Source organism: Globicephala melas, chromosome 9, assembly GCF_963455315.2.
Source record: "Globicephala melas chromosome 9, mGloMel1.2, whole genome shotgun sequence".
Classification (NCBI taxonomy): Eukaryota; Metazoa; Chordata; class Mammalia; order Artiodactyla; family Delphinidae; genus Globicephala; species Globicephala melas.
In genome coordinates this window covers 90,111,220-90,134,798 of record NC_083322.1, presented here as the reverse complement: position 1 = coordinate 90,134,798, position 23,579 = coordinate 90,111,220, and the positions used below count along the sequence as shown (strand labels likewise).

Sequence of the window (23,579 nt, the reverse complement as noted above, 5' to 3'; positions counted from 1 at the left end):
CCATATACACTACAGCGTGCCTACCACTAAATGTTTAGTTTCCATCCAGTCGACCCTTTTACCCATTTCAACCTCCTCCCATTCCCCTTCCCTTCTGGTGACCATTGTTCTGTTCTCTGTGTCAGTGTGTTTGTTTTCGTTTGGTTTGTTCATTTATTTTATTACTTTATTTTGTTTATATTCTTATTGACAGTTAACAGCACCCATGAATTAGGCCCTCTGGTGGATTTGAAAATTCCTGCCAACAAGACCCGCTGGACTTTAAAAAATTTAAATTTCAGCACTCGGTATAAATTTTATTTCTATGCACAAACAGCAGCAGGATCAGGAAATCAAATAACAGAGGAAGCAATAACAACTGTGGATGAAGGTAAGATGGGTATGTATAAAATCCATATAACTAGACGTATCGTGAGACAAAAATCTTTAAGTTTATGCTTTTTCTTTCCTTCTTACCATGGAAGTATCCATGTTACCCAATTAATAGAAACGCTTATTTGTAACCTCTCATTCTGATACATATATATAAGCAGCTATTTAATTCATACTGGAATAATGATTTGATGTTTGTTTTTTAAGTCCCTATGAAATTTTTAAACTTACAGTAAAATATTGAGGTGAGAGTGGGAAATTACAGTATTTTGCCACACTTAAATTCAGAGTTCACGGCAATGTTTTTTCCTATCTACAACTTTACATATATACACACATACACATCTGTGTAATACACACACGCACACACAGACATGCATACGTATACACAAATAAATATATGTAACTGTGGTTCTGATCTTGATTCACCAGAAAATAATTTGCTAGTCTACATACTAATTTAGGTTTTCTAGCAAGGATATCAAAACAGTTATTAAATAAAGCATTTACTTTGTGTTTGAGCATGGGACTTCATAGTTTGCTATGCCATCTGGTACAGAAAGCAAAAGAGCCCCATTAAATGTATTTAGAAAAAGAATGAACACTTCCTTTACTACTTTTAAAAATGATTTTGAAAAACTTGAGATTCGATGAAAATGATCAAAAGCATTGTAAAAGATTTTGCATGTCTCTAAATTGTAGAATTGCTTAAGGATCATTTATCTGATTATCTTCCATAGCATAAGAAATTGACATTTTTACCCCAAAATTGGTTTGAAATCTCCTAAGCCTTCTTACATAATAGGCAAGTATGAATAAAGCACTTTAAGTAATGTGGGGATTTGATTGCTGGTAAGTTTGGGAACAAAAACGTACCTTTGTCCCCTGTACCTGATGTGGCACACTCCATTCTTCTTGCATGCTTTAGCATTCTAAGAAGTGTTTTTATGTAGCTTTACATGCTAACTATATAGTGTCCTATTTCTGTTTCCCTTCATGAAAGCTGGTATTCTCCCACCTGATGTAGGTGCAGGCAAAGGTAAAATCATTCAACTGCATGACTTTCTACATGTGTGAAATTTGCCATGTTAACCGTGGGGAAGTGCAGCATGGGTTAAAAGAGAACATATTTAAAATAAGCTTTGAAGCACCAAAAGGAAGATGAGATCCTGCAAGATCTTGACTTTAAAATTCATGTCTAGTCCTTTTTACAAGGAGAAAGCCACCCATTGAATTCACCTTTTCTCAAGACTTATCCCAGGTCCAAATCCTAATCTTGGCTTTTAGTGCTATGTCCGTGGCTAGACCAGACAGGACCCAAACTGTACCTTTGCCACAGACCCTCATGATGGTCATACCGTCTATGAAGGGTTCAGAAATGTTAGTCCTGTGATAAAAACAGCCAGTCAGAAATCAGACCAACCGAGCTTCCTGTTCTAATCTGATTTACCTGTACTCCTGCTAGACACAGTGCACACGTTGCTGGCATCACACTACACTGTCCACCTGGAATTTCAGCTTAGCCGTACTCCAGCTGCCCTGGGACTGAAAACCTCCCCAGTGGGATCCCCTCTGACCAAGTGTTCAGGCAGCCCGCATGCTCTGCTCAGCTGTGTTATTCCATTTCTGTCTTCGCCAGACTGCTTAAGTCTCCTCCTGGGGCAGAGCCGACAATCACAGTGAATTACTCTTGTTCTCCTGTATTGCTCACAGCTCTCTGGATGAGGAGGACTGGTTGGGAGAATGGTGCCGGAATGAAGTGTAGTATTTCTTCCACCCAAAGATCCCCCAGTCTTAGACTCTTGGCTATTGGTAGATTTGTCAGCTTTTTAGGGAGCAGTGGAGGCCGCCCTGCCTCACATGGCACTGTTCTCATATAGAGCACCCCTGGCCAGGGATTTTCTTGGGCTTTGACAGACTAAACAAGTACAAATTGGAATGAAGAAAAAGTCGACCGAAAGAAATAAGGGCTTTGCCCTAAGTTGTTCAAATCTTGGGAGCTTAGGCCTGGTCGTATCTTCTCTTTTCGTACAAATCTTATATTCAGAGTCTTGGTAAATTTTAAAATGTAGATCAGGTAGATTTGGGAATGATTAAATAAGAACTGTAACCATTTTCAATCATCTTCATAATGTTTTATAGGTGTTTTTACCCTTGAAAGAACAAAGTTGTAAACATTCAAAATGTTTAGGTCGTGGAAGGATGGAACCTCTCTTTTATAAGTGTGCTTCTTTCTGCAGATGATTAGATATCCATTAAAATCCGTGGTGGTCTTACAATAACTTACTGCTGGGTTCCCCTTAGACCCTTTCATGGAAGCGTTCCAGAGAAAGCGTCGCCTCTTTCCCTGTGCAGCGGCCATGTCGCTGGGGCTCAGCCTAGAGGCAGTAGCCGATTACTTGAGCTGCAGCAGGGCGGTTTGTGTTTTCCGTTGACTTGTCATATTGGAAGAGGACGTGCATGCCCCTGGAAAAAAACATCACCCGCTGATTTTAACGAATTCAGACTAACTAAAAGAAATGTCAGTTAATATAGTTGAGGTTTTACTGTTTGATGTTACTAAATTGAATTGTGAATTACTTCTGATTATAGAGACAAGCAAAAAGAGAGTCTCCGAAGGTTCCTAAGCCCCCAGTGTTGAAATCTGGTGAGACTCAGATAAAAAGAGAAATGGTGTTTCAATTTTTTTTTTAAAGCTAAATCTAACCTTCTTTTCTATATTGTTTCATTTCATAGTGCATCAGTAAGTGAACATTGCTTACATAAAATGATAATATTTTACCATGATGAGACTTTAAACTGCTTGAGAATAATTTTTCCCTGGGTTTCCCTTCCTTAAGAATATTTCTTTTTTCAATCTAGGAATGAATTCTGTCCTCTTCTCTGTTTTCCTTCTTTGTGTAGAGTGTAGGGACTCTCTGGGAGACAAGAAAGATAAAAGTTCTCCACAATCCTTCCCAATTTTAGTATTTTTAATATATCTTATATATATATTTTTTTAATCTTTTATATTTTAATTTGAAGCAACACGAAAGAGAGTAAGTAAGAGATGAACCATTGAGAGAAAAGAGGTGTGATATCCTTGGCTATAGAAGCATCAGCCTCTAGGGATTTTCACTCACTTCTGAAGAGAGGAAAAGAGATGGCTTGGAGTTTACATTTTTAAATTTTCTTACAGATTTTAAGAGAGGTGAATGAAACCCAAGCTTCCAAATATACAATTACATTGTGTACATTTTGTATACAATTACAAAATGATTATCTAAACCGTGAAGTAGAAGCCGGGAGAGTCCAGTTAGCTGTATTGTGCCAGGCTTACCCTTTTCCTTACCGTTATCCTCAGTTTGAGCATGGAAATAGGTACTCGAAATCTTCAGGAGTCACTTCCTTTGGTCTGTGTCTTTGTTTGGTCAAAACTCTCAATATCGGTGTAAGAAACAGTAGATGTTTGGCTCCTTTTGTTCAATTTCTTTGTCCCTTTAAATAACTTCAGGGTCTGGGGTTCTAGGAAATAGACCTGTGAATGCATCTATAGAAATGAATTGAAAACACGCAGATAATGGATTTGACTTATGGTCCCAGTATTGCTGATGGATGGACACTGCTTTATCTGTGGGTTATTATCTGCTTTCTCACCTTGGGACCAGTCATCAGGACACTTTTGTCAGGTGACTAGTTGGGGCACAGGAATAGGGAGAAACTAACTGGAAAGTCAGGAACTGAACCTGGCTCTTGACCTAATTAGCAGCCGACTGTGGTCGAACAGGACAGAGCACAGGAGGGCACTGAGGCGCTGGTGATGAATCCTCTCTGTGGTCAGACTCTCACTGTATCATTATACCAGAGTCCACTGCACAGCTACCACTTAGGTCAAGAAAAAAGGCCAGTGAGTAAAACTCAAGCTTAAAGTTCACAACTTTATTTGGCCTGAACCAAACCAAACCGAACAAACAAACAAAACAAAAATCTCCAAATATATAGAAGTTTCAGTCAATCAACAGCTCATGTCTACCTGGCCCATAAAAACCATCAGCCTTTTTAAGGCACTGTGTGTTAGCACAGTAAGGCAGACTCTGCCTTTGATGTGCTTACAGTCTGGCAGGTAAGACAACACATAAAAAAAGAGTGAAAAGAGATGGAATTTGAACAAAATGTTACCTGAGCTTAGAGGAGTGAGCCATTTATTTTGCCAAACAGGATCAGGAAAAGCTTCCCAAAGAAAGTAATATTGAACTTGAAGGACGGATAGAATTTTGGCAGATGAGTCAGGGGGGTGGGGTGTATAAATTCTTAGGAGAGGGAATAAGCCAAAGCATGGGGTTTAAAAATCCACAGGATGTTTGGGTTATACCCAGCGGTCCACCTGCAAGCAGAGGTAAGCCATCCACATTTGAAACAGAGAAGTGACAGGATCAGAGATGTAGTTTCGGAAGCTAAAACGTAGGTACCCACGCTGGTGGGCTGTACAAAGAAAGACTTAGAATAGGAAGAGAGATTAGATACAGATTTAAGAAAGCCTAGAGGAGAAAAGACACTAGCACATCCAAGGAAACATTGCCTGGCATGTCATAGGTGCTCAGTGAGAGTTAGTTCAGTAACTGCATGAGTGGGTATTAAAAGCAAGGAAGGTTAGAATTCTCCATAATAAAAGGGGCCAAACCGCATAACCTTAGAAATTGCACTGTCTTCTCTGGGTGTCTTTAAAAATAAGCTGAGGGACCAGAGCATGTGAACGTTTATGAGGGACCAGAGTATGTGAATATGAGGGACCAGAGCATGTGAACGTTTCTGTTGAATATGGTGTAGCTGGCAGTAAGAAATGACTTTGTTACCCGGTTTTTAATTTGGGGGCTGCATTTGAGGAGATTGAGAACATTTTCAGGATGTACTGTGGATCATCTTGGAAAATAACTTGACCCAAATAAATGGATCAGATGTATCTGAAAAAATCAGAGCAAACCATCAACCTATATATTTTATACGTAACTAGGAATCTCTTTGGTTCGTGTTATTAAATACAAGGGACATAGTAAGTTCCATTGCATATGTTATTTTCAGGTTGTGGTACCTAAAACTGTTCTTTACCCACGACTCGTAAACAAGAGTAATAATGAATAATTATATTCCAGTGTTTAATGGATTCCCAAGTCAGGCGCTCTACTACATCCTCGCCACATCTACTAGGAGATGGCGTAGCTTTAGTTTTCAGCAGTGTATGAGAACCCAGTGCCCCCTCCCTAATGAAGTGTGCTCTGCACGTTATGAGCTGGGTGGCCAGTGAACGTTTGTGACAAAATGTTGAATATAGTCCAACTTTCTGTTTAGGCCTTTATCATGCAAATAAATATTAAAAAAAAACAAAAACAAAAACTGTGGGTTTAGAAAAACCAATACTTGGGAAAGGTTGAATCTATAACTTGGATAAATTTTAAGGTATTTAAGTTTACCGAAAGATTCATCTTGTGAACCTTAAAAAAACAATCCTTTCCATAGTTCGATCCAGCTATTTAATGTATAACAGTTCTTTTTAGAAATATCATTAGAGAAACTCAATAATTTCACAAGGCAAGGTTGAGATCAAGAAGCTTCCTTTGTATCAAAAAGATTTAACTCAATGGGAATATATGCAATTAAAATGCAATCTGATATCCAGTCGATTTTTCTTTGAGGACGTTTTCATTAGTTCTTCATTTTCACTGATTTATTTGACATGACCCAACTTATAATCATCGAAAATGGTAAACTGAAGCACCCTAGATTTTGTCTTTAACTTATAAAGTGTATTTTCCTTTCTGGAAGCATTAAGTCACTTCTGTTCCCTTAAAATATTCAAATGTGTTGTTTTTGCAAAATTTCCATAGGCAAAGAAGAATGGAGGAGAGAAACTGTAAATGGTTCTCGGAGCTTCTTTGGGTTATAGGGTCTAATGCCAGGAACAGCATACCAAATTCAAGTTGGTGCTGACGGGGACTCTGGCTTTGTGGGTTCAGAGGGTATGTTTGAGACAGGCCCAGGTGAGGCACACACCACGCCCGTTCTGGCTCCCAGTCAGAGGTGAAGCCACCCACCGCTCCAGCTGGAGGCGGGAGTGCTGGTGGAGCTGTGTTTTGGGTAGGGATGTCAACTGTGCGGCCCAGTTGGGTGGGGAGTTGGGTTCTTAATTGTCTTTGGCTCTTTATATCAAATGAATTCCAGAATTGAGCACGTCATCTTCTAATCACACGATTGCCAAAACCATTACAAAAGCAGAAGGAAATATGATTCTTAACCTACATGATTTGGGTGATTTAATTTTTCACATCATTTACATGTCTAAACTTTCCCTCGGAGTTAGGATGGAATTTTTGAAACGCTTTAGAGCTGAAATAACTCACTGATAAAGTCACAATTTTTTATGCCAGAATGGACTGTACTCCAGCAGAACCCTGCAGTTTGGATTAGACAACTGATGCAAAGAACGTTAAACTGGTATAGAGCAAGAAATTGTTCAGTGCATGTATTCCATTATCGTACCATATTTGACTGCCTGTATATATTTTAGTTATGTGAACATTATCACAATACACAAGGACATTACAGTTTCTAAAATAAAGAAAAAAGTTTCTAAAATAAAGAAAAATGTTCTTGTAAGATGCAAGAATATTCCTATTTACTCATAAGAGGGAAAACAGTCCACACTTGCTTCAGTTTTAAGAAGGGTTGTGTGGTGTGTGTCCATTTTGTGATTCACAAAATCATGTTATCTTCAGTCACTTCATGCATTCTTGGGGGCATGTTGAATTTCCTGTAGAAGCTTTAGGCAAAAATGTATTTTTTTGTGTCTTTCCTTACCCAAGCATTATGATTTTTAATATCATTTCTTCTAATTTAGAAAAGATACAAACATGAGTGGTTTTTTAAAACAGAAAGAAACCAAAGGTAATAGTCAATAACTTATTAAATAAAGGTAATATTAAAATACCTTATAAAAATATTCATGTGCTAAAATCATAATGCTTAAGGAAAAAAATTTTTTTCCTTTTTTTTTTTTTTCTTTGCGGTACGCGGGCCTCTCACTGTTGTGGCCTCTCCCTTTGCGGAGCACAGGCTCCGGACGCGCAGGCTCAGCGGCCATGGCTCACGGGCCCAACTGCTCCGCGGCATGTGGGATCTTCCCGGCCCGGGGCACGAACCCGTGTCCCCTGCATCAGCAGGCGGACTCTCAACCACTGCGCCACCAGGGAAGCCCTTTTTTTCCTTTTTTTTTTTTGATTTTCATATCCACTTGCGTACAGAGTTCTAGGAAAATACTGTTCTAAACTTAAAAGAGGAATATCCATTCACAGCTAGTGTGATGAGGTGTTTGTTATTATCGAGAGATTTTAATTTCAAAATGCTAAAAACTCAAGTAGATATTCTGCCCACATTTACAGCTAGAATGCTAATAATAACAGCCCTAGCATTTATTCAGAGCTAATCTGTACTAGGTGAATGGTTTTCTTGGCTTTTCTCATTTGGTCCTTACAACAATCCTTTGAAGGAGACAGTGTTGTTACCCACTCACACCTCACGTCAACGACCAGTAATGAGAGGTAGAGGGCCTACCCTGTCACCCAGCTAGAACGCAGAGAGCTCAGCCTTTCAACACTGAGGAGAGGCTCTCACTACACCCCCTGTTCAGGGCCACAGAGGCCCACATCCCAAGGGGAACAGGTTGTCTCAAAAATGACCACTCTGTTCCGCACTTGGGGCATCTTTCCAGCACCCTTCATGGCCCCCGTGTACTCCCCACCTTGCAGATCTAGCTAGAATTGGATTCCACCCACAAAATCAAGTTGTGGCATATTTTTTTGGTCCTCTTCTAGCACAGAGGGCAAACCCTTTAGAAAAACATTTTGTCTTCGGTGTTATTATACCTAAAGTAACAGCTGCAGCTGGCAAGGAAGTTCAAGATGAACAACCATCATGGGTGGGCCATTCTTGTGTGCCAGTGAAGGAGAAATAGGACAAGGCCACAGCCACTTCTCGTCACCTTTGACGTGAGAGAATGAATATCCATTAAACCCTAGTGACTTTAGTTAACATATTACCTCCAGGAGCAAGTACTGTTAATCCAACTTCCGTGTGCTTCCGGTTTCCATGTCTGTCCTGTAAGGATGAACTCCAGGGCGACAGTACTGTCTTCTGCTGCTCTTGCTTTTCGCTCCTCCAGCTAGGTTTTGAGGTGTGAATGCCAGTACTTGGCGTGGAAACATACCATCCTGGCTGATTTTTTAACTCTTTGCGTGAATGATCTCCTTCTCTCTGAGTTGCGTATTTCAGGAACCTAGACTGGACTTTCATCTGTGCTTGTTTTATGAATCTTCTTAGCGTGACACCGTCTCTGCCTTTGACAGTCTGGATTTTTAAGGTCTATTTCTTAATTTCTTTTCCTGTGGCGCACACTGGAAAACAAAGGGGACTAGAGGCGGTGTCCTGGTGTCATGCTTCTCACCCACACTTTTGTTAAGACCCCACCTCCTCTTCTTGCTTTCTCCCCTCCTTCCCTCAATCATTGTGTCTCTTCTCTCCTTTCACAAAAGATTTAGAGCAGATTTGCTTTCACTGGGCCCAACAGTTGGGGTGTTTTTTTTAGTGGATTGTGTTTTTTTGGTCAACTGCCTCCAAACTTTGGCCAAGGTCCTTGTTTCCCCTTTCTAAACATTTCTAACTACTTTAATGGGACACTTTTATACATAATGGGTTCTTCAAAAATAGCCATTTATCTCACTATTTTTCTTCCATGTTTTTAAAATTCTTTTTAGTTTTCATTTTACATTGGAGTATAGTTGTTTAACAATGTTGTGTTAGTTTCAGGTGTACAGCAGAGTGATTCAGTTATACATATATTCATTCTTTTTTGGATTCTTTTCCCATTTAGGTTATCCCAGAATATTGAGCAGAGTTCCCTGTGCTATACAGTAGGCCCTTGTTGGTTATCTATTTTAAATATAGTAGTGGGTATACATCAATCCCAGTCTCCCAGTTTATCCCTCTCCCCACCTTTCCCCTTTGGTAACCTTAACTTTGTTTTCTAAGTCTGTGAGTCTGTTGTCTTCTGTGTTCTGTTATTCTAAGTACTCAAGGACGTTTTCCTCAGAGACCTACTCCCACACAGCACAGGTTAAACATGAGACAACAAGCAATGTGATGGAGAAGATTGTTGTTAAGACTAACCTCTAGGAAACAAAATCAATTTCATGCCCCTGGCTTCTTTTCTGTTTTCGGATTCTTTATATTTGTCTGTTTGTTTAATGTGTTGCTCTATGGCTTATTCAAGTAATACATGAATATAATTTTACTGTAAAAGTTTTTTGTTGTTGTTGTTGTTTTGCGGTACACGGGCCTCTCACTGTTGTGGCCTCTCCTGTTGCGGAGCACAGGCTCCGGACGCGCAGGCTCAGCGGCCATGGCTCATGGGCCCAGCTGCTCCACGGCATGTGGGATCTTCCCGGACCGGGGCACGAACCCGTGTCCCCTGCATCGGCAGGCAGACCCCCAACCACTGAGCCACCAGGGAAGCCCTGTAAAAGTTTTAAATAAAGGGACAATCCTCTGTCACTTTCCTACCCAATCCTACTATATTACCCACCCATTGAAACTCAGATTCAAGAAGAGAAAGCCTCACAGGCTTCATTATGTATGTGTGTGAGTGTGAGATGCACAGTGGTGGCCATGACTTGGGTTTGTATATGTATCTCTAGTTAAGATGATTTTGGAATGTCCTGGGAACACTTGGAGCCTCTTATAGTCATTCTGGGCTTCAGATCCCTTTTTATATGGATGGGAAATCAATAGAAGCTATTTTCACTTACATAATTTTTGTTTTATATCAACTTCTGGTGCGTTTGTGTGTGTGTATGTATACGTGTGTGAGCATGCATACACGTGCACCTCTTAACATACTGTGTCTGCCCAGTCTTCAATAAATGGGATAGTGACGTATTTGAAACTTTTTTCTTTAGACATAGGGGCAAAAATTCAAAGTCAACTTGGATGTTCCTTTATCAGCTGTCAAGACACATTTCTACTTTGTTCGTAGTTGCATAGCTGCAGACTGCCAGCCGGCAGTTCAATTTTGACAGTTACCATGTCTATTAAGACAGTGTCTGTGCTAATACTTGAGGATCTTATTGCCGTTTGCCCTTATCAGTTGCATTCAATTAGATGAAAAATGTAAATGTAGATACTATTTATTAAAGGGCTGTAAATCATTAAGCATATTAAGAACAAGGACTCTGTAACTTCAATCAAATGCTCCATAGACTTACACCAGTTGATTTTTGGTTCAGTTTCAAAGAAAATGTACATATCAGAGACCATGTGTGAATCGACAGAACTGTGTTCCCAGAGAGTATGTACTGATGGACTTTTAAAATATTTCAAAGGTAGAAAGTCGCTACAACATTTTATTCTCTGTAAAGACTTCTGCAGAGTTGATGCCTGGACATCAGTGCATTATAGCAGTAGCGCATAATGGCTGGTACCATGTTCTTTGGAGTCCGCAGTCTTGGGTGAAGCTCCAACTCTCAGGCACGGTCTTTACCCGTTCTGAGCATGGGTTTATTCCTCATGCCTACCTCACAGGATTTTTGTGAAGGCTGAATGAGATTTTGCCCTCATCACAGTGCCTAGTGTAGAATAAGTTCCAAAATGCTAGCTCTCGTTATCATTGTTTTCATCTTCATCCCGATGATGGTTGTGGTACGTGTATGGTAGGGGAGCCCTGCCCATCCTTATGTTTCAGTTGTATCTAATGATGATACAACTCAAAACCCCGATAACCAATGAGACACAAGGGGCTATTGGGGAAAGGCTACTGGCAATTTGATTTATATTCCAGAGATTGTATTTCCACTTCTCATTTTATTTCTTCAACACACATCCACATATTTTTCACATTTCTCTTCACACTTGATTTTAAGCATTTCATTTTTCTCCCTATCCTTTGGGTGGAGAAGAAAGGCAATGAGGTGCTGTTTTTGCAGCCTAGAGCAGAACCTGGGGTAGGTGTCGCCATGCTTCTTTCTGCATCCAGCAGTCACATACATCTAGCCCAACCATGTTAAATGGATTCAGAAGAAATTGAATCAAAAAAAATGATATAGGCATTCTTCTGAATTAAAAAAAACGAAAACCTTTTACCTTGATTATGGTCAAAAGAGAAAAAAATCAAGACCTTTTTTAAAAAGATTCATACAAGTGTTTTCAACAAATTCTCATGGGCTTGTCTGAATAGCCATTGATGCTGCACTTTGTCCCATTTGATTGACACTTTTGAATAATGCTGGTAATGCTAATTATTCTGTGTTTTTCTTAGGAGATTTGCATACTGTGATTGGTTGAATAAGGGGCTTCACATTATTTGTCTCAAAACAGAATAGAGGAAGACTTAAAGTACATGTATACATGTGAATGAGTATTTTCTTTCTAAACTGGCCACTTATTCCGATAATGATACCACTGATCAAGATATATCTCAGAGTCTTTTGATTGGATTCTGAACGATATTGAATATTGCTTACTGATCCTTTGAGGGTAAATAGGATTTTTCAGAAATTTCCCCAGATCTTTCAGAACCAACTCTTATAAATGAGATGAATAACAAATGAGATGAAAAACAAATCTAAGTAATATTTTGGGTGCAAGTCGAGATGTTATAGAAAATAATAAGGTTGGTTATCTTATGTGGACAGGTTTCACGTGTGGAAAGTTTCCTTTTTAAACAGAAGATTTCCAACACAGTTGGAAAAGTTGCAACATCATTGCGATGATATTTTAGCCTCCCAGAGTGGTTCCTTTGAAAGAAAAATACTCAATTAGATGTATACTTTCTGTTCTGTTTAAAATGGTTTTCTAGTCTTATCATTGTACTTAATGTACAATTTATCCCAAAAACAATAAAAATTTTAATTGATTTGGGACTGTGTTTCTGTTGAAAATATATAGTGAAAATAACTATGAACACAATGCTCAGCAGGGTTTGTTAGCATTGAATGGTGTTAGCAGTCGGATTTCTCTATTTGAATTGTTTTCATTATTGAAGATTTTTCAGAGTTAAGTATTTATGTAACTCCTGATTGATAACTGACAGATTCCAAGGCGGGGCCACATGTAAAATATAGAAAAGCTTATGTACTATGGCAGTTTTTTTTACTACAAGTGACTACAACAGTTGTCACCGCTCCCTTAACCCATTCACACTGACGCCATTGCTTTGTTTTCCAGCGATGGCAAGCCGGCAGGTGGATATAGCGACGCAGGGCTGGTTCATTGGTCTAATGTGTGCTGTCGCTCTCCTGATCTTAATTTTGCTGATTGTTTGCTTCATCAGAAGAAACAAAGGTGGTAAATATCCAGGTAAGAAAGAAAGATTGAAATTGCCGTATAATGCTGCATGATGAGCCATTAAACTAAAAAGAAATCATGAGAGTAATCACAGAGATTGCAGTAAGTGTATCCTCCCGAGAGCCATACATTTGGAGTTTCTGTTCAAACAATTTTTGATCCCTTTGTACGTAATGGAAGACTCAACATTGCCAAGGATCAGAAGACACTTGGGGGAGCAGATGAGTCAGTCCTCTGACGGTCTTAGTGACTCTGCTTCCTTAGGCTTTACACGAGTCATAGGTGCTGAAATAGCACCTAAAACCAACAGGCAGAGGGAGAAGGTACCTCAAGTTTTCCAGAGGAAGTGATGCATGAACTGGATCTTGATATCATGTTGTGTACTGTTGCTTTCCCTATATGGTTAATGTTTTGTTCAATTTAGTGGATCCAGTGAATTTCTATTTTCTTTACCTGGCCATTTCCCCTCCAGTGGCAGAGAAAAAATCTACAAGAAATTAGATTTACAAAAACAATTTGTAACCATGGATATAGTTAATAGATAGATTGGTAAAATAGAGGGAAATCTTAGAAGCTTCAGACTTATTCCTTTAGCAGGTAAGAGACTTGTGCCAAAATGCTTTTTTTTTTTTCTGCGGTACGCGGGCCTCTCACGGCTGTGGCCTCTCCCGTTGCGGAGCACAGGCTCCAGACGCGCAGGCTCAGTGGCCATGGCTCACGGGCCCAGCCGCTCCGCGGCATGTGGGATCTTCCCGGACCAGGGCACGAACCCGTGTCCCCTGCATCGGCAGGCGGACTCTCAACCACTGCGCCACCAGGGAAGCCCGCAAAATGCTTTTTATATGAAGTCAACTTTGTATGTTAATTAGATGTTCATTCTACAGATTTACCTCCAAGAGACTAGAACATCAAAATATATGCATAGGGGGTTCCCTGGTTGCCTAGTGGTTAGGATTCCGGGCTTTCACTGCCGTGGCCCGGGTTCAATCCCTGGTCAGGGAACTAAGATCTGCAAGCCACGTGGCAAGTAAATAAATAAATAGCCACATGATACATCTGGTTGTATAACTCTATGGTGTATAGAATTATTTCCCACTGCTGTATATCTCATAGAGTGCACTCCTGAGAACGTTGAATAAGGAAACACAGGATCAATAGATAATAATGTCATTTTGGAATTTTTTTTAGTTAAAGAAAAGGAAGATGCCCATGCGGATCCTGAAATCCAACCTATGAAGGAAGATGACGGCACTTTTGGAGAATACAGGTGAGCCCGTGCTTCTCAGCCACCCTTCATCCTCCCTGCCTTGAACAGACACCACACTCAGTCTCCTTAGAATGGGATTCAGCCAGGAATGCACTCTGCCTGGGATTTCCTATTTATCTCAAAAATTAGTTTAGAAACACTTGCGTGTCTAAATGTTTACACACCCCGCACAGTTAAAATAATCTCACTTTCATTAAAAAATAAATTTCCATCTTAGTGGTAGGTTTGGAGATGGAATATCTTCCACTCTGTCCTATTTTCCAGAGACCCTTGCTGTAATTGATCAACATAGACAAGCTGGTGTGGGATAATAAGAGTTAAAACAACAATAAAGACCCTACAAACCTGCATTGTAAAGCAAACAAACTATCCTTGTCATTCTCTAAGCAGTGCTTTTGTAAAATTTATGTTACTCTTTTTCATCTTGGATTTGAAGCCTTTTTTCCAAAACAGGTACCTGTACCCCCTCCTATTAATCATGAAATGATGACCAGGCTGTTTTAGAAGCCGTTAATTATTAAGAAATATCACAGCCCTGGAGGCAGTGTATTAACTCACAGGGTTTTGCTAAAACATTCCTGGCTTGGCTCTGTCTTTAAGGACAAATTTAATGTAACCTGTGTGCTAAATACTTTTAAAAAAAAAAAAAAGGAAGAAAGAAACTGTTTAAACAAAGATATTCTTGCCTAGGGGGTATAGGTCTTTTTAAAGAGAGATAAGTGGTTACTTTAGATATGTTCAAAAACAAAAACAAAAAATATATTTATTCATTTAAAAGATTGGGATCTTGGTGTTCCAAAAGCATACATCTATTAATCAATGCCTTTGCACAGTGTTCTTTCTTTCTATAAGCCTCTTGTTTATATAAAGTATAATCTTTTAAATATGCGCTGAGCCGGTACTGAGGCTTTTTTTCATATCCATTATTCAGTGATCAACTTGTAAAATAAACCCTAATGATATTCATTATATCCAAAGAAATAAGTAATCAAAACAAGAGCAGAAATGAATGAAATTGATGACAGATGCAAGAGTTTATTAATAATGTTAGCTGCTGGTACTTTGAAAAGATCATAAAAATTTTTTGCTGGAAGAAAAGGCTGTTAGGTAAAATAAAATATGTCACTATTGTGATTGCCAGATGACATTTACAAATAAGATATGTGTCTTAATTTTCACCTGTCTCTAGAGCTCATTTTTGGTGTTTCCATGTCAATATCACAAGGGGCAAAATAATGCCAAGGATAAGAAATATGAGAACTGATTGAGAAAAGCTGTGTATTTTTTGACAAAATTAGATTCACGCCAGTCTCCACGCAGATACAAGTGTTTTTCCTATATATCTCGGCACCTCAGCTTTCATTCTGATCCCCTTTTCAGAGGAGATGACTGATTTTTTAAACTCTTCAGAATTCTGTATCTTAGGATACAGAAAAACATCTAGTGAGGGTTGTCTTGATGTCAGATGTTGACTCTGAGACTGAAAGGGTATGAAAACCTCATCAGCATCCCCACCTGTCCACCCACAAGGTTTTATAGCGCATTAAAGCAGCCTGCAGATGGCCACAGCCTAGGGTTGCCAGGCCTTAGGTTGGGTGAGTTGAAACCTTTGCTGATTTCATTCACTCTTCTACACGGTTTCTCCTGTAAAGCAGGGGAGCTCATAATTACTAAATAACTTGTTATTTTTAGTGTTCCTGTGACTAGAATTCTACCCAGGATATGCACACCACTCCCTCATTTGTAGTGCTAAAGCTGGATCTTTAATATAACCTGAAAATATCACGTATTTGCATGAACTGAAAACAAACCATTGCACTCCATACAGAAACATGGTGATGGGTTTCTCTTCTGCATTATCATGCCCAAGTGAATCTGGCAATGTACTGCTTACTCCATGCATCTCAAATGTCAGCTTGCTCTTAGAGTGATGTGAAACCATGATCTGATGTGATATGACTTTCTCAGAGTCCCTCTGCTGCCTACTCCATTAAAACGTGATTGAAATTGAAGTTGACTGTGAACTCATCTGCAATCAAGAGACTTAGTTTTACTGGCAACTCAGCCACTACCCTTGATTTCTTTAGATTTGGCGTTTAATCTGTCTCATTTTTTTCATCTATAAAACGACAGAGTTGTTGAAGTACGAGATGATCTCCAAAGAGTTCTAGCTCTATGATTTCTGTGCTCCTTTGCAAACTATCTGCTAATGAGTTTTAATGTGATTTGGGGTTTCAGAGCAGTACACGGCAAATATGTTGTTACTGGCCTCATTGTTACTGTGTTTACATTTATTTGGTCATATTTATTTCTCTTGGTGTTAATTCATATGTGAGACGTTTGTGAAGCATTTTCAAATGGCTGTCTTTAGCTTATGCCTTGAGTTTCTCAGAAGAGAAAGATTTTTCCTTGGGCTTACTGAGTACACACACATTGGTTCATGTATGAAGAAAAAAAAAAACCATGTTATTCCATTGATCTGGGAGTTGCCAAAGGAAATAAGGTTCTAACGGGTGTCTTAAACCTGAAACACAACTCAGTGACTTCTTTTCACTGAAGCTGAAAATTCATAAGGACAGTGTCACAAGTGAAATCACTTCTGAAAACACCCAGCCACCCTTTGCTACAGAGGTGGCTTCGTCCTGTGACTTCCTGACATGACCTCAGAATTTTTTCCCTTTGGCTTCTTTCCTACTGAAAAAAACGAAAAGACCTTTCATTTCATAGATGTCATAATGAACGAAAATGGTTCCAACTGTTTATTACAGAATTTTTTTAATAATACATTTAAATGTCACTCTTCTCCCTCAGTCACAAGAGTCCCTTCTCCGCTTTGTACCTTCTAGAAATGTTGAGTTCTGTATTATTTATTGATTCTTATTCTTTTTCATTCTGAAAATAAATTAATATGCTGATCACACACAGACACACACAAAATCAGGGCTATCGCCTAAATGTAGATGAATTCTGTTGATGATTTGCTCGTTCTCAGGCTCGAAGATGAAACCATTTCTACATGGTTGGCTCTGAGCCAGCAGGTATTTCCTAGTGCAAAGAGGGATGGAACTTCAGTGGCCAAATTTGACGTTTTTTTCGTGTGCTCTAATCTTGTACCCTCACTCCAACACCCACCCCCAAGCAGTCACCCTCTGGTGGAAGCCTTCAGCTTTCTTTGTTTGCTTCTTTAATTATACAGAGAGTAGGATCTGCACCCTTACTAGCATATAGAAAAATCAGAGAAACAATGCAGCCAACCGTGTAAGTATTTTTTTATTCTTCAGATCCATTCCTTTAAAAACCAGAATGAACGTAGGTCATAAGCCATATGACCATGGTACTTGAATTCATACCATAAATGGAGGCTCTTGGCGTGGGAAGCTTGTCACATGAACTTGACCCCGCTGCAAGCATGTTAACCCGTGCTCGTAAGGCTTGGATGCTGTGAAGATGTGATGCATTTGTTATATACTTCAGATTTATTCTGCTCACGGACATAAGCTGATATGTGAGCAGTATAAATAGTGACAGACTTTTACAGGGAGTGTTTGGGTCGTCAGTGTCAAAAAAAACCCCTGCAGTATGGTTTGGCCATGGTAAGATGGTGACTACAGGAAAATCAGACCCAACGATCACAGATGTATCCATCGTTGCCGCATTTTACTCAGCAGACATTCAGTGGATACCTTCTGTGTGCACAATCCTGAACAAAGTGCTGCTGAGAAAAAGTGAACTCCCGAAAATTCATTCTTTAGGGTAAGGGAAAGGAAAGAGTATGTTCCGATGCTTTGTCTCACATCATAAAATTGATGAAGGGCTTCCCTAGTGGTGCAGTGGTTGAGAGTCCGCCTGCCGATGCAGGGGACACGGGTTCGTGCCCCGGTCCGGGAGGATCCCACGTGCCGCGGAGCGGCTGGGCCCGTGAGCCGTGGCCGCTGAGCCTGTGCGTCTGGAGCCTGTGCTCCGCAACGGGAGAGGCCACAACAGTGAGAGGCCCGCGTACCGCAAAAAAAAAAAAAAAAAAAATTGATGAAGAAGAAATGAAAAACATGTTAAAGTTAGAATTTTGAAGAATTTCCAAAATGCCCACAGTCTATTTTATTGTTATTTTACAATGAATTCATTCAGCCAGTATTTATTGAGTGCCTACTGTATGCTAGGCTATGGGGATATTAAAACCAATAGAATGTTATCTCACTAGTTTATAGTCTAGTGAGGGATGCAGGGAGGTGAAAGAACAATCTGAGCGTAGTGTGAAGAGTGCTAGGAAAGGGAAGGGATACTGCTGCGGCACCAAGGGGGCAGGGGCAGGAAGCCAAAGCCAAGTGCATGGCCTTGAAGGAGGTGGCACAAGAAATCTTCCCAGAGGCAGTAATGCAGGAGCTGAGCTTTGAACATTCCTTTCATGGCACAACTTATAGCAACGAATAAAGATAATCGTGGATGTAAGTATCAAAAAATATATTTTATGGCTGTATATACTATTTTATGACTGTTTTATTACTTATTTTGAAATTTGTTCTATCTTTGACATTCTAGGCTAAGAACATCTGACACCTCCTGTCCTTAAAAAATTCTTATAAAAATGTAGATTAATTTTTTTAAGCTTTGAATACTGTGTAGCTAAATAGGGATGTGACTATTCAATCATCTTCTGTAACTTCTAAATTCTTCTCATTTGGGAAACTATCCTTTCACACTTAAACTTGACCAAGCAACTTCCCTTGGCACAATGTCAAAAGTAGTTGACTTACTCTTTCATTTGAAAATTCTCTTTCATTTGGAAATTCACCTTTGAGTTGAAAAGAGGCAAGCACTCATCCAGACTTCAGCAGAGACTTGTCACTGCTCATCACATCTGGAAAGTTCTAAGTGTGTGTGTTATACAAGCGATTTCTTAGAAAAAATATCTCTCTGAGGTGGGGTCTGGAGTGGAGAGAAGAGGTGGGATGGCAGGTGGTGATTTTTTAGGTACAAATCACGTGCCAGGCACTGTGCTGGTGCCTTATATACATTTTTCTCATTTAACCAGATGGTAATTCCTGAATTAGGACATTACATCACACCACTTTCTAAAAAGTCTTAAAAAGATCTTGAGATGCCTTTGAACAGCTTTTTCTGGAAAGACTCTGTTTGTGGGTAGAGCATCCCTTTTCTTCTCTTCTTTCAAGCACAGCCCATGTTGCTGTAGATTCTCATTCACTATGGCCATTAAGCTGGAAAGGATGTTTCCAGGGAGCCCCTTCCCTGGCCATTATTCATGACTGGTGTGATTGTGTGTATAAAAATCCAAATGAATCTGAAGGAAAATATTAGAATTCATAAGAGAGTTTAGTGATGTTGCCTGACACAAAATTAACATAAAAGTCAATTCTATTTCTTTGTACTAGCAAATGATTGGAAAATAGGATTTTAAAAATGATTCCAGTTATGATGACATGAAAATTTGATGTAGGAATAAAACCAAAAAAAGATGTCCTTGTATTCTATTCCACTGATCAATTTGTCTACCTCTGCCCCAAAACTACACTGTCTTAATACACTAGCTCTGAGTGAGTCTTGATAGCTGGTAGGTCAAGTCCTCCAACTTTGTGATTCTTCCTACAGACGTTTTAAGATATTCTTGGCCCTTTTCATGTACATATACATCTTAGAATCAGCTTGCCAAGATCCACATAAAAACCTACTGTGTTTTTATTGGAAATAAATTGAATCTAAAGAGCAATATAAAGAAAGTTGACATATTTACCATGGGTCTTCCTGTCCATAGTTATGGTATATCCCTCCTTTTTATTTACCTCTTATTTAATAGCTCTGAACACGAGTTTCATTTTCATGGGGGTCTTACACATATTTTTGTTCAATTTGTTCTTATCTACTTCATATTTTTACGGTAGCCAAAATGGAATTATTTTTAAAATTTCATTTTCCAATTGTTTGCAAGTACTTAAATAAAATTTACTTTTATGCTAATATAAGCAATATTACTAAACTCTCTTTTTATTCTGATGTTTGCCTGTAGGTTCTTTTGGATTTTTTACATACATAATCATATCGTTTATGAATAATGACAGTTCTTTTCTTCTTAATACACGTCTTCTATTTCTTTTCCTTATCATATTGCTTAGTACTTCCAGTGCAGTTTGTTTGTTTGTTTTTGGGTGGCTGCATTGGGTCTTCATTGCTGCACGCGGGCTTGCTCTAGTTTCAGCGAGCGGGGGCTACTCTTCGTTGCAGTGCACGGGCTTCTCATTGTGGTGGCTTCTCTTATTGTGGGGCACAGACTTTAGGCATGTGGGCTTCAGTAGTTGCAGCACATGGGCTCAGTAGTTGTGGCTTGTGGGCTCTAGAGCACAGGCTCAGTAGTTGTGGCACATGGGCTTAGTTGCTCCATGGCACGTGGGATCTTCCTGGACCAGAGCTTGAACCCGTGTCCCCTGCATTGGCAGGCAGATTCTTAACCACTGCACCACCAGGGAAGTCCCTCCAATGCAGTTTTGATTAGAAGTCCTCATTATTATTTCTGATGTCAAACAGAAAACTTTCAACATTCACCATCAAGGATGACATTAACTCAAAGTTTCTTATAGACACACTTAATCAGATTAATGAAGATACTTCTGTTCCCAGTGTATGAAAGTTTTTTTGTGAATGTGTGTTGGATTTTACCATATACCTTTTTTCTAAATCTACTGAGATGATCATAAAATATTTTTCTTTTCTTCTGCTAAAATGGTGAATTATATGGATTGGTGTTTAAATGCTAAAACAAGCCTGCATTCCTGGAATGCAACCCAACCTGGTCACGATATATTATCTTTTTAGCAGATTGCTAAATTCTATTTGCTCATGATTTCTTTGGGATTTTTTTCATCATTTGTGTTCATAAATGAGATGAGCGTGTAATTTTACTTTCTCAGAGTGTTCTTGTTGGTTTTAGATATCAGTGTTATACTAGACTCACAAAATGATTAAAGGAGTGGTTCCTCTGATGTGTCAAACTTGAACATGTCCAAAGCTGAACCACTGATCTTTCAGCCAAAATACGCTGTGCTCCTGAGTAAGCGTAATTCCATCCTTCCTGCTACTCAAACCACCATCAGAAAATCCTGTTGGTGCCACCTTCACAATATGTCTATAATGACCACTTTGTACCACGCCCAGTGTTCCACTCTGGCCCAAGTCATAGCCCTCTCACTCCTGGATTATTGCTGTAATTCCCCCAGCCCCCTAGAGCAGGGGTTGGCAAACCTTTTCTGTAAAAGGCCCGATAATAAGTATTTTCGACTTTACAGGCCGCACAGTTTCTGCTGCAACTCTACAATTCTGCTGCAGTGCGGAAGCAGGCAGAGACAACACATAATAAATGGTCACGGCCCAGTTTTGCTGTAGTTTGCCAACTCCTCCCTCTAGGGTAGGCTATTCGTAACACTGATGACAGTAATCCTTTTTTTTTCCTATAAATTTATTTATTTTATTTATTTATTTTTGGCTGCGTTATGTCTTCGTTGCTGTGCACGGGCTCTCTCTGGTTGCGGTAAGCGGGGGCTACTCTTCGATGCGGTTCATGGGCTTCTCGTTGTGGTGGCTTCTCTTGTTGTGGAGCACGGGCTGTAGGCGTGCGGGTTTCAGTAGTTGTGACTCGCAGGCTCTAGAGCGCAGGCTCAGTAGTTGTGGAGCATGGGCTTAGTTGCTCCGTGGCATGTCGGATCTCCAGACCAGGGCTCAAACCCGTGTCCCCTGCATTGGCAGGCGGATTCTTAACCACTGTGCCCCTCCCCCCCCACAGTAATCCTTTTAAAATGTAAATCAGATCATGTCAGTCATCCATTGAAAACTCTCCAGTGACTTCCCATCTCATCCAGAATTAAAGACAGAATCCTTACAATGTCCTACAAGGCTCTGATCTAGCTCTATTACCTCTTTTACTTTAATCTCTCTCTCTCCCTCCCTCTCCCCCACTCTGCCCCCCACCTCCCTGTGAGCTCCTTTGCCATTCCTAGAACAGGCTTGCCCCACCTCAGGGTATTTGCACTGCTGTTACTCCTGTCATAATGGCTCTCCCTCCAGCTATCCACCTGGCTAACTCAACCCTTTTAAGTCTTTGATCAGATGTCACTTCTTAACAGGGCCTTTTTTGGACATCCTATTTGAATGTCAGTCTTCCATCCCCTCCCCTGACACCTTCCGTTGTCTTTACTCAGCCCTATATTTTCCATAGCACTAATCACCTTCTGACACACTCTGTAACTAATTTTTTAAATATGTTGATTGTCTGTATTTTCCCGTACTAGAAGTAAGCTCAGTGAAGTCAGGGCTTTAGTCTGTTTTGTTTCCTGCTCTATCCCGAACGACTAGAACATTATGTCTTAGAGTAGGCACGCAGTAAACGTTTATTAGATGTATGATGGATGGATGGATGGATGGATGAATCAAAGAAATGCCATAGACTAGAATTTCCTGGAGTGTACACCTTGGAACACTAGTTCTACAAAGCAGAATAATACTAATAGTTGGAATCCAGGTGACAAAATTCTACTCACTATTGAACTCCTCAGTAGAATTAAGTGTCTCACCAAGTCATGGGCAGTATTTCACAGGAAGTATTCAAGCACAGCCTAGAAGCTAATGATTAAATTCCAAAAATGTGCAAGTTATTCTTACAGTGGGTTGGAGACTGGGTGCTATGTTCCCTACAGTGCCCCAAACACAGGCCACCCCAAGACTCTGTGATACGTCCCCAGCTGTTTATCAAAACGATAATATCATTTATTTAATTTGTGACAAGCACTTGTGTATTGCTAAAACAGGTAATTTTCAGTAGCGTATGCCAATGTCATGTGAAGCCAGTATTATTTTCCAGTCTTGAAATTTTCTCCTTGGTGAAAAACTGGAGACCCTAGTAGAAATTATTGGCCAAAGAGCCAGAATGTTTGTGCATCATGAAATATTTGTATCTTGGCTAAAAAAAAAAAAAAGAGTTACTCTTCAAAGAAGAGGGAGCAGTTAAATCCTAACACAAATTCCTAGGTGAGATACTGCAGCTCATGGGACCTGTCTTTTACATGAAATCTTTTTTTTTTTACTAATGTTGTTTATGTTTCCCATTTTGCATTTGTTCTTTGAAAGAATACAAAAGATGTCATTGCCTTTTTTTCCTTTCTTTTTTTTAAACCAAATGTTACTTGTTAGGGACTAAGTATGCGTACCTAGTTACTTGACCATGTGAGTGAATGTCCTTAAACATAGTGATTACTCTGCTACTTCCAGATATTGTGCTTAGGGGTTCAAAAGAGACATAAGCAAATATAGAGAGAGAGTCCTACACATTTTTATAAAATTACACTCCTCAGATTCCACACTGCAGAGGAGGGAGTAGTAAGGTAAAAGTGAGGGCAGGAAATCTTCGCTTTTGCATTTGACGTGCCATTAATAGTACAAATGTAGCGCTCTGAAGTTAAAGCATGTCTCTTTCCAAATTAACAAATCTTTACCCATTAACTAAAATTCTTACAGAAAAAAAAATACTGTATATGATCAGTATGAGGATTTGGCTTTTCTTCTTAGGCTATTTTCA

At 39.6% G+C, this 23,579-nt stretch overlaps 1 protein-coding gene across 20 annotated transcripts in view; it reads left to right on the top strand.

Annotated features, from left to right (window-relative positions):
• NRCAM (neuronal cell adhesion molecule) overlaps positions 1 to 23,579 on the top strand; it is a 320,798-nt gene that overhangs the window by 291,836 nt on the left and 5,383 nt on the right. For 7 of the 20 annotated variants that reach the window (XM_060304827.1, XM_060304822.2, XM_060304828.1 and 4 more), the window contains 4 exons: positions 194 to 379; positions 1,376 to 1,411; positions 12,619 to 12,750; positions 13,927 to 14,005. In XM_060304827.1, coding sequence (XP_060160810.1) covers positions 194 to 379; positions 1,376 to 1,411; positions 12,619 to 12,750; positions 13,927 to 14,005 — 433 coding nt within the window. The remainder of the gene's footprint in view (positions 1 to 193; positions 380 to 1,375; positions 1,412 to 12,618; positions 12,751 to 13,926; positions 14,006 to 23,579) is intronic. The other 13 variants (XM_060304837.1, XM_060304833.1, XM_060304834.1 and 10 more) reach the window with 3 other exon arrangements.